At 56.6% G+C, this 11,533-nt stretch overlaps 1 protein-coding gene across 2 annotated transcripts in view; it reads right to left on the minus strand.

The window, feature by feature from the left end:
* Positions 1–2,124, minus strand: part of GSG1L (GSG1 like) — a 296,355-nt gene extending 294,231 nt beyond the window's left edge. For both annotated transcript variants that reach the window (XM_075528410.1, XM_075528408.1), the window contains exon 1: positions 1,788–2,124. In XM_075528410.1, coding sequence (XP_075384525.1) covers positions 1,788–2,124 — 337 coding nt within the window. The remainder of the gene's footprint in view (positions 1–1,787) is intronic.
* Positions 2,125–11,533: the final 9,409 nt, after the last annotated feature.

Below are 11,533 nucleotides of genomic sequence, written 5' to 3' on the forward strand. Positions count from 1 at the left end.
CATGGCAGCCTCCATTGCTGCAGCCTGTGCTTTGAAAGACGTTTCTACACCACACAGGGGCGGGGGGCACATCCCAGAGTTACAAGGACTGGGGCAGGCCCCAGGTACCAAGCCCCCACACCTAGGAAACGTTTCCTTGAGCTGGGAGAGGGATTCACGGGGACCTGCATGCTGGAGGAACTGCAGATGTTCCCACGAGAAGGCATTACGAAGCCTCCGTGTGGGAGGCTGGGAGTGGGCTGCGTGGAAGCTTGCAGAAGGCAGGAGATTTCAGCCAAGATGTCTTTTGAGGTTATTATTATTCTTTTTCTCATTTTGCCCGAGAGTGAAAATTGAAGTTAGGCGTGCACCCCAGAAGCGAGTCAGATCGGAGTGAAACGGTCAAGCCCAGGATGCTTTGGGACCCTGGGTGCTGAGGAGAAGGGCGCTGAAAAGTTCAGAGCAAAGACAGAGGCGGCCGCCCAGTGGGACCTCGGGGTGACCCTCTATGTGTATTCTGCAAATTTCTGTTGAAGACCCACTGTGGCTAGACATTGCCCAGAGGCTGGGGACAGGGCAGTGAATGGGGCAGCCTCTCTGTGGCAAGGTAGGTGCCAGGCAAAGGCTTGCACCAGGACATTTCTGGGTGTGCCAAGTACTGGGGGTGGTGGAGGCAGTAGGGAATAAAAGCAGATGAGGAAATGGCTGGACCTGAAAGGAGGCCACTAGGGAAGGAAGAAGGAAGGGCCTTCATGGCAGAGGGGACGACTCACGCACAGGCCTGAAGTCCTAAGTGGGCTCTCACCCACTCCTCCCACTCTTTCTTCCCTCTGCCCTGTAGCCAGCTAAACCAGCAGGGATAAACGAGTCAGCTTGTTCGACGGCAAAATCTGATGTCCACTCCCATCTGCACTGACCACACACACACACACACACACACACACACACACACACACACTCACACTCCACACGGGAAAAGTGAGGCCAGCACGGAAGTCCTCCTAACCTTGGAGAAAGGGGGTCAATGCACCCCAAGGTCCCCACACCAGGGACATTGGAGAGAACCCTCCTGATATAGGCATATGCTGCGGTGGAGGGTGGCTCCCCAAAGCCCAGCCTCGCTCTTGATGCTGGCCTCTGGGGCAGAGGAAGGGCTACTGGGGGAGAGACCAGCTTGACCTGCCTTCTGGAAAGTCCGTGCCCGCCCCTGGCCAGTTCTCGGGGAGGCGTTGGCACCCCCAGGCCCGGAAGGGCTCCCTGGTCTTAGCAGCAAAGGCGTGTGTGGGGCAGGACTAGCTTTCCAAGAACCCATGGGACTCCCCCCACTCTGTGTCCCCCAAGCCCGCCTGGGAGCGCGACCCGGGGTGGCGGGCTGATGCCAGGGGGCTCCTGGCTTGGGGGGGGGGGAGGCGGAGAGGGTCTGTGCTGAGAGGAAAAGCTAGCCAGACGACTCCTAGAGGCAAGACGGGGCTTAGGGTGATGGAGGAGAAGGGGCCATCTGATGCCCCAAAGAGACAAGAGGAGGGGAGCGCAGGAAGAGGGCTTCAGGCGCGCCAGGATCGCGCCCCTGCGACCCCCGCTGGGTGGGTGCCTGGGAGGCGCGCGCCCCGAGACGAGAGGACCCGCTCTGCGCGCCCCTGTCCCCAGCCGGGCGTCCCGGGACCTCCGGCGCGCGCCCTCCGCCCCAGCAGTCCCCGGGAGGCGGCGCGGGCCGCGGGGCGCCGGCGGAGAGCGCGGTGCGGGCTCGGGCCGCCGGGGCCGCGCAGCCGGGAGCCGGAGCCGAGCCGGCCGGCGCCGCGCGCACTCACCGTGCCCGCCGAGCTGCTCCTCGCACGAGTACCAGATGCCGGTGTGGAAGCGCCGCAGCTGGAAGCGGTCGTCACCCGTCTCCCAGCTGTAGAGCGCGCCGCCGGGGGCCCCGCTGCCCGGGGCGGCGGCGGCGGCGGGAGCTGCGGTGCCGTTGGCCGTGGCGTTGGCGCCCGAGTTGGGGCAGTTGGCGCGCCCGCGCTGGCCGCAGTCGGGCTTGGGCACCCGCTGCGTGCCCTGGCACCAGTGCGTGGTGAGGAAGGCGGTGGTGGCGAAGAGCAGCGCCAGCAGGTTCAGGGCCACGGCCAGGAGCGCTCGGCCGCGGCGGCTCGTCTTCATGCCGCCCGCGCCGCCGAGGAGCTCCGCGCGCGAAGTTGGCAGCCGGCGCCCCGCGTCAGCGGCCGCTGCCCGCCGCGCCCCGGGGCTCGCGCGCCTGCGATCGGCGGCGGCGGACGCAGCGCGGGCCCATGGCCCCGGCGCGGGGGCGCGGGGGGCGGCGCGGCGCGGCGGCGGAGCGGCTCTGGCGCGCCCGGAGCAGGGAGCGCAAGTGCACCCAGGCGAGGAGCCGCGGGCGCCCGGCAGCGGCCACGGCGCAACCACGCGCGCGCTCCGTGGGGAGACACCTGCAGGCTGCCGGCGACACTGTGCCGGCGCCCGCCCGCGCGGGGAGGGGGGCGCCCCCACGCCGAGCGTGGGCGGGGGGACCGGAGCGCCGAGACGCCCGCCGGAGACGCGCTCGCCCCGGTGCAGGAGAGGGGAGGGGCGCGCGGAGCAAGGGCACACAACTGGCCTGGAGCAGCTTCTCTGGAGAGACCGAGAAGAGGGCCGGCCCTAAGGAGACAGGGACAGGGCTCCCCGCGAAGAGTCGGGGACGGTGGGGCGTGAGACCCTCCCCAGAGCCCGCCAGGCTTCCCGGAGACGCAGGGGCGATTCACGCAGGCCCTGGAGCTGCAGCGCTGGTCTCGAAAGAACCAAATTCTGACCCATTGAGACCTTGTAGTTCAGGATGGAATCAACTGCCCTGGTCCAGACCAACTCCTCTTGAGAGCAGGAAGTCCTGTCCTTTCTCCCGAGGAGCGCCTGGTGGTTTTGAACGGGTGACCTTGGCTCCTCCTCAGGGCTTGTCTAGAGCTGCCCAATGGGCCTGTGCCCCCTGCAGGGGCCGGTGTGGTGGAAGGGACCCGGCAGTGCCCTCTCAGGGACATGGGATAGCAGGAAGGCTAACAAAGAGGTGCCCACACAGGACAAATGGGGTGCCCTCATGAGGACATGCCATCCCTGACCCCAGCACCATGGTCCAAGGAGGTCCCAGGACAGACACAGCTGCTGTGGCTGCCAGATGGGGTCCAGCCACGGGGGCTGCCAACCAGGAATCTTCAAGAACCCAAACGTGTTGATTTTTTTTTTAATTTTTAAAAAGTTGGAAGGTATTCATTCATGAGCCCTGCAGGGAGACACTTCCTAGTGTGGAAAAGGAAGGACATGGGGGTCGGGGGGCGGTAGAAACCTCACAGTAGAACCCTTTGTTCAGATGGCTTAGGGATGGGGCTGGCTGCACAGTGACTTTGGGGTCAGGCAGATCCGGGACTTTTGAGCAGCTCTGGATCCTTGAAGAACCGTGCCTTCACCTCTGTGAGCCTTCATTTCCTTATCTGTGAGCGGGGAGCAGTGCACCTCGGAGGTAATGTGGCCGTGTCTATAAATGCACATAGTAGGACCCTAGTTAGGAGCCCTGCTAGCTCTGTGGGTTGACCATTGGACTGCTGCCCACAAGGTCAGCTGTTAGAAACCTCCAACTGCTCCTCCGGAGAAAGATGAGGCTTTCTACTCCCGTGAAGAGTTAGTCTTGGAAACCCACCTACCCTGTCCTGTAGGGTCACTGTGACGCAAATCGACTGGGTGATGGTGTTTGATGTTGGGTGGGGAGGGGCGTTGTTTTGTTTGTTTGGGAGGGCCAACTTAGTAGCAGTGTGTGGGAGGGTCTCCGGTAGCTCAAGGGTTAATATGTCAGCTGCTAACCAGAAGCTTGCTGTTCAAACCAATTGAGTGACTCATGGGAGAAAGACCTGGGAGCTGCTTCCTTAAAAGCCCTAGAGGGTAAGGAACCCTGATGGTGTAGTGGTTACATTTTGGGCTCCTAACCACTAGGTCAGCAGTTCAAAACCACCAGCCCCTGCGTAGGTACCTGGGTGCACAGGGTGTGCACCAATTAATTACATGTTGATTGCAAGAGTTCATTTGAATTCTCCCCAAGCTGATCACTGCTCCCATCCCCACCCCCGCCCTCCCCCGCCCCCAGTTTGTGAGATGGTGGGACTTGCAGAATTCAGTTAAAGACTGAGTTGCCTTACCCCAGTGGGCCAGCCTGGGCTCCCTGTCAGTGGCTGCTCTGCCCAGGGGTAGGTGAGAGGAAGGCACTGTGGGAAATGTCCCTGGCAGGAGCCCCGCTGAAAGATGGCTTGCATCTGCAGGCTTGTGTATGGGAGGCCCCAGGCGAGGGGTCCCAGCCATTTGGAGAGGGAGGGCCTCTGTGCAATAACAGTGGCATGGAGGGGATTAGCTGACAGGAAATGGATCACGGCCACCCTGCCAAAGGAATTCAGTAGCACCTTTCAGCAGGCATGTGGTATTCATCACAAGTGTGTCAGCACACATTTGAGACCTCATCCCTCAGCTGCCTGTGTGAGCGGATCCTGCCTTGGGCTTGCGACCGTGAGTTGGTAGGCCCGTGGGCAGTACTGAATGGCCCATGGGCTGAAGGCCCTGTCCTGGCTACTCAATTCTTAGATCAAACGCAGATCAAACTCACTGTCGTGGAGTCCATGCTGTTGCAAAGTGGTTACGCCTTGGGCTGCTAACCATAAGGTCCGGAGTTCGAAACCACCAGCAGCTCTGCGGGTGTAAACAGTTACAGTCTCTGAACTCCACGGGGGCGGTTCGATCCTGACAAGGCGGTCGCTGTGAAAACTTAGCTGGTCAGTGTCAGCGGGGCAGGGGCGCTCACAGGACGCACAGAGGGAAAAATGAAAGCCACAGGCACTGAGTCAATGCTGCCATGTAGGGGCCCAGTGCAGGGTTTCCAAGACCCGTCAATGTTTACGAGTATGGACGGCCTTATCTTTCGCCCTTGGAGCTGCTCATGGATTTGAACCACTGACTTTGAAGCCTAACCTACAGCACCACCAGGGCTCCTTAGAGGAAGCACCCAAAAACGGGCAAAGAACTCACTGTTGCTGAGTCTATGCAAGCTCATTTCCAGCCTAGGAGTCTAGGTAGGGCAAGGTAGAGCTTTCCCCAGGGGTTTCTGAGAGTGACTCTCGGCAGGAACAGAAAGACACACCTATTGCTCCTGCAGAGGCACTGGTGGTTTCGAACCGCTGACTTTTGGGTTAGTATCCTAACTTGTAACCACTAAGCCACCAGGGCTCCAGAGAAAACACAGTGGGGTTGAGACCCTGAAACTCCTCCTTCACTGTGCACCCTCACCCTGTGCTAGGTCCCCTCCGAGGAGGGAAGAGCCAGTGAACAAAGCCCACACGTAGATTGTAGCGTGTGCTGGAGGGATCAGAACAAAGCAGGAAAGCGGGGTAGGAGGTAGGTAGAGCAGAGATGCAGGAGCCAAGAGTTGAAGGGATGTGGGAGTGATTCTCGGGACTCTGTGGGGACAGAAAGCTCTGGGCAGAGCGAGCAGCCAGAGCAGGGACAAGGACCATGGCAGAAAGGCAGTTCTCACCAGCTCCTAGATCCAGATGTCCGCTGTCAGGCCTGCCATGCCCACTGGCCACCTGCAGCCCAGAAACAGCCCACAGGCATGGTTTTCTTGACCCGGATGGAGCAAGGCCCCACCTTGCATTGCCAACACTCCAGAATCATGGGATTTCCCATAAAAAGCAAACCCCTGGTTTCTCCTCTTTAATGTATTGAAAAGCAAGGAGGTTACTTTGAGGACTAAGGTGTGCCTGACCCAAGCCATATTTTCAATGACCAACTATGTACCTGAAAGTTGGAAATTGAATGAGGGAAACTGGACACTGGATACAGAAGACTAAAGAAGAATCGATGCACTTGAAGGATCGTGCTGGGGAAGACCATTGAAAGTACCACAGTCTGCCAAAAGAACCAACACCCCTGTCCTGGAAGAGGCACAACCAGGATGCTCCTGAGAGACAAGGATGGTGAGACTTGGTCACACACACTTTGGACATGTCAGGAGAGACCAGTCCCCGGAGAAGGACATCATGCTTGGTAACGTAGTGGGGCAGCCAAAAAGGAAGAGACCTTGGACAAGATGGATTTGACACAGTGGCTGCCTGGATGGGCCCCCCATGAGAACAGTGGTGAGATGGTGCAGGGCCAGCAAGGGTCTCCTTCCGTCCGTGCATCTGCTGGAACCCAGTGGACGGCACCAGGCACCAGCAGCAGCTTATCTTTCGAGGTCACATGGCCTGCCACACCCGGGCCTGCGTTTTCATCTGGAAGTGTGTGCGCCCAAGGGGCACTCTCCCCTGGACCTGCAGGGTCCTTGGGGCGTTTGAGTTTTGAGTGTAAGAACCTGAATCCAGGCCCAAAACAATTTGATAAAACTCATGCACAGTGTCAGAAAGCAGGAGGATGGTTGGCCTTACCTTGGGGAAAAATAAAGGGGGCACCTGGAGAAGGGGAGTAACTGGGGGGGCCGGAGGCCTTTGGGGACTGGTCACAGGGGTCTTCCCAGTTTATGAAAACTCATTGAGCCCCACAACGGAAGACCCGGGCCCACAAATCACTGTTGCTCCTAAGAATGACATTCACACGTTTCCGGAAACCAGGCTATCCTTTGAAGGGCCACATCCCAAGCGCATTCACTTCTCTGCTCTTCCTTAGAATCTGCAAGCTTCCCGAGTCACTTCCTGTTTCCCAAACCTTCTAAATAGAAGTAGGGAAACCAGAGCGTTCCCGCCTCCAGGCCTTCCTAATTATAGCTCCAGATTAGCCAATTTCCAGTTACCAGGGAGGTTTTTAAGCACCGATTCCCATGGGTCCTGGGCCTAATACCCGCTCCACTCCCTGGTTAAGAAGCTATTCCGTGTTGTGTGGAAACCAGTTGGGGGTGTTTATGAGACTGCTGGAATCCTGGGGCCAGAACACCCCCCCTCCCCCTGCTCCTCCCTCGGGGAATGGAACCTTGGGCTCTCGGCAATCTCAAAAGTCCCGGGGGGGGGGGGGGGGGGTGCGGCTGACTTCATCAGCCCTAGCTCTGCAGCCTGTTCTTAGAAAGCATCTTAGCGCTTCTAGGCGGCTCTTTCTTCTATTCAAGGAGTATTCATAGGCCTGGGAGCCTCGCAGCTATGCACGGAGCTACTAGCCAACCCCAAGGGCAGCAGTTCAAACCCCCCAGGGGCTCCACAGAAGAAAGATGAGGTTGTTTGCTCCCCCTATAAACTTAGTCTCAGAAACCCCAAGGGTCAGATCCACCCGATCCTATAGGGTCGCCAGGGTGGGGAATCAAATTGACAGCAGGGAATCCTTCTCTCCCCCAAGGCGCCCTGGTGGCACAGTGGTTACACACTTTGCTGCTTACCACAAATTCAGTGGTTCAAAACCACCGGCTGCTCTGAGGGAGAAATAGGAGGCTTGGGACTCCCAGGAAAGAGTTACAAATCTTAGAAACTCACAGGGGCAGTTCTACCCTGTCCTATAGGGTCACTAGGAGTCAGAACTGGGTTTGGTGTGGCCTCTGTCCCTGAGTGGTGCAAATGATTAGGGGCTCAGCTACGAGCCCAAAGCTTAGCAAGCCAAACGTACCCCAGGCACCTCAGAACATAGACCTGCCCATCTGCTTCCGCGAGACTACAACCTTAAAAACCGCTTGAGCGGTTCTACCCAACGGCAACTCTCAACCACCGGTGCTGAGGAGACCCGGTAACATGCACTCCCTGGAGAACCCCAACTTCCAAGCAGAAGAGCCCGGGGACCGACGCCTAGCCGACCACCACCCACCCGTCTGTCAGTGGAGGCGCCTGTTGCTATGGTGCTGAACTGGCATTCAGAGCTTCTAGACAGAGATGGTCCAGAAAGAGAGGCCAAAGCCGCTTCCATCATTCACTCAACCAATGAAGGCCCCAGAAATCCCAACGGGTCTGACCGGCAGCCAGTCCTGGATGGAGCAGGACCAGAGAGTGTTTCCGTCTGTTCATTCGTCACCAGTCAGGGTCGGGCAGCCACGCCAACTCTGGGGCAGGCGTCCTCAGGTGAATGAAACAGATATGGGTCGTGTCCTCATGGGCCCTGGGACAAAGAAGACCATCGATCCCAAGCTCGGTCATGATGGAAGTACAGACAGTGACACAGGCATGAAGGAACAGGAACAAGTGTGCAAGGGAGCTGCGGAGGGGTGGGGGGGCTTGCTGAGGAGAGAGCTGGTCTGAGAAGAGGTCAAGATGCCCTGGACTGAGGAGAAGCTTGGGATTGTAATCCTGGCTCTGCCGTGTGTGCTGGGTGGGAATTGAACGGTTTTGTGGATGTGTCAAGTACACTGACCCCCAACCCCTGACCCAGGTCTGTCCTGAGCCCAAACCCCACCACGAACCCCCCTAGTAGAAGCCCAGTGATACCTAAAAGTGAAATCACTGGCCCCAGAGTCGGTTGTGTCTCATGGTGACCCTGCAGGACTGTGACAGTTACATCATCTGGTGTCACCTTGCAAAGGGGTGGAGTCTAGCCTGTCAATCAGGTCGCTGCCTGATGACCTCATTTGGAGGCGCTAAGGAAGGGCACAGGCTCACTCCCTGGGAGACATTCCTGTTGACAAGCCACACGGAGCTACGCTGATAGAGCCAGAGGCCTGGAGCTGGAGGAGCCACGTGGAGACCCACACCAGCACTGAGATGCTTCCACCACCACTGGATCCACAAACTTACCACCTACTAGTCTGTGATCTTCCTGCATTCAGCATCACTGCATGTGTTGCGTGGGTCTGAAGAGGAATTTATGGATTGGTACTGGACGTAGGGCCTGATATCGGACTAGTGGACTTGATCTGGACTGGGCTGGGATGTCTTCTCAATATTCAATTGCTCTTGTATATAATGCTCTTTCTTGTACACACGAATGGCTATGAATTTACTCCTCTAGTCTACCTGGACTAACTCAAGGACAGAGCAAAACTAGTCCTTTGAGTTTCCCAGTCTGTCCGTCTTTGTGGGAGCAGACAGCCTCCTCTTTCTCCCTCGGGGCAGTGCAGTGACTGGCAAATCAGCCTTGCCTCGAAGCCCAAGGCAGAGGGGAAAGAGCAGATTATGGAAGGGGACGGGGCTTTGGGAGCTGGGGTTCACTGCTCTTCACTGGTCCCCTCTCTCAGCCACAGCGTCCTCAGGCTGGCCGGCCTGGGGAGACACCCGTGGGATGAAAGAGTAACAAAAGCAGGGTGAGAAAGAAGGTGCTCCCGAGGTCAGAGCCAAACCCCCCAAAAGTCAATCCAACTCAAAGCGACCCTACGTAGGGTTTCCGAGGACTGTCCATCATGGAAGCAGACAACCTCGTCTTCCTCCTTGTAGAGAGACTGGTGGGTTTGAACCACTAACCTTGTGGTTAGTAGTCCAGTACTTACCCCCCACAGGAACACCAACTACACGCCAGGTACTCTGGCCAGTGGGATATCATCGAATCCTGGTAGCATTTTTTTTTAACATTTTATTAGGGGCTCTTACATCTATAATCGCAATCCATAGTTTCATTAGGTCAAGCAGAGTTGTCCAATTGCTGCCATCATCATTTTCACTACATTTTCTTCTTGGGCTCCTTGATATCAGCTCTCCTTTATCCCCTCCCTCCCCCACCCTCCCCCCACCCTGAACCCGTAATATACATTATTATCGTTTCTTTGTCATAACTTACACCTTCCAATGTATCCGTTCACCTGAAATGCTGATGTTCGTTCCCCTTGAGTGGGGTTATGCAGTCATTGTTGCTGGCAGTTCCCCCTTCTGGCCTTTGACCTCCCCTCCCCCTCTCTTCCCATGCCCTCAGGGACTCATTAAGCCCACCTGTGAGATAATGGGACAGTTTCTCACAGAAGGGCCCTGTGGAAGTGAGGATGCATCCAGGGTGCAGGGAGCCCTGATGACACTCACAACCATGCTCTAGTTGGTTAGCATCGCCTCCTCCTCTAGGACAGCCCGACTTTCACCTCTCTATTCCTGCCGGACCTGCATGTAGTCATCGGTGCAATCCCGATCGTTCCATGCACGGAATCCAAGAGAGATGAACCCCTCAGAAGCTGTGTGCTGTTCTTTCTAGATTCATCTTCCAGGTGAAGAAACGGAAGCTCAAGCAGGAGCAGGGCTGGGGGCTGAGTGCAGGGCCGCTGGTCCCCTCAGCCCGTCCCTCCATTGTCCTCAGATTGCCCACCATCAGAGGAGAGCTCTAAATGAGCCTACCGAGTTCCTGGCTCCCCTCCCTGTTCCCAGTCCTCCGTGGGGTCACCTCAGTCCTCTGGGGCAAGGAAGGTTTGGGGGGTGGGCAGGGGCACGGGAACAGAGGGTTAATGGTGTCTCCTACAAGAGCCCTCCCTGAGCTGTTTCCCCCCACCTTTGAATGTTCAAAGCTCTTGTTTGTTTCCCTCTGCTGCCCTCTAGGGACCAAGAGCAGGATTGTCAACCTTGCTTTTCTGGTAAACGCCCCCTCCCCACACACCCATCTTCAAGAAGTTAAAACTAAGGACCAAGCATGAGAGTCGCGCTGCCAGGAGGGAAAGGGGAAGGTGGGGGGAGAAAGAGGGAACTGATCACAATGATCTACCTATAACCCCCTCCCAGGGGGATGTACAACAGAAAAGTGGATGAAGGGAGACAGTGGTCAGGGTAACACATGAAAAATTTTTATATAAATTATCAAGGGTTCATAAGGAAGGATGGGGGAAGGGGAATGAGCTGATACCAAGGGCTCAAGTATAAAGAAAATGTTTTGAAAATGATGATGGCAACATAGCTGCAAATGTGCTTGACACAGTGGATGGATGTGTGGATTGTGATAAGAGCTGTAGGAACCCCAATAAAATGATTTTTTTTTAGAAAAGAAGTTAAAACTTCAGGGAGCTAACAATAACCACAAGAAAGAAAGAAAACCAAGTTCTTCTTGTAGTGATGAACAACACGACTCTTCTTAATAGGATTGACCTGTTGAATTGAATATGTGAAGTATATGTCAATAACCTGATTTTTTTTTTAAGTTAAAACTTGGCGGTAGAAAGGGCTGTGGGGTCTGTGGAGTGGTTGAAAGCAGAGGTCTCAGAAGAAGTAGACGCAGGAAGAGGAGGAGGACGTGGCAGGTGTCGCTCGTGGCCTCCATCAACAACTGGCTCCTTTGCCCTGAGATCAGAAGAACTAGATGGTGCCCGGCTACCGTGACTGAACACCTTGATGAAAGATTCCATAGGAAAACACCTTCATCAAAATGAGAGGGAGGCTCCTCCACCACTGCCGCCTCCTTCTTCTGCCGCTCCTGGAGCTGCCTGTGTGCTCGTTTGGTGCGGATCTGGTACCTCTTTTGTGAAGCGGCAGCTGAGGAGACTTCGGCGCTTGCCATGGCCGACGAGAAACCCAAGGAAGGAGTCAAGACTGAGAACAACGATCATATTAATTTGAAGGTGGCGGGGCAGGATGGTTCCGTGGCGCAGTTTAAGATTAGGAGGCACACGCCACTTAGCAAACTAATGAAAGCCTATTGTGAACGACAGGGTTTGTCAATGAGGCAGATCAGATTCCGATTT

The sequence above is a fragment of the Tenrec ecaudatus genome, chromosome 12 (assembly GCF_050624435.1).
Source record: "Tenrec ecaudatus isolate mTenEca1 chromosome 12, mTenEca1.hap1, whole genome shotgun sequence".
NCBI classification, from domain to species: Eukaryota; Metazoa; Chordata; class Mammalia; order Afrosoricida; family Tenrecidae; genus Tenrec; species Tenrec ecaudatus.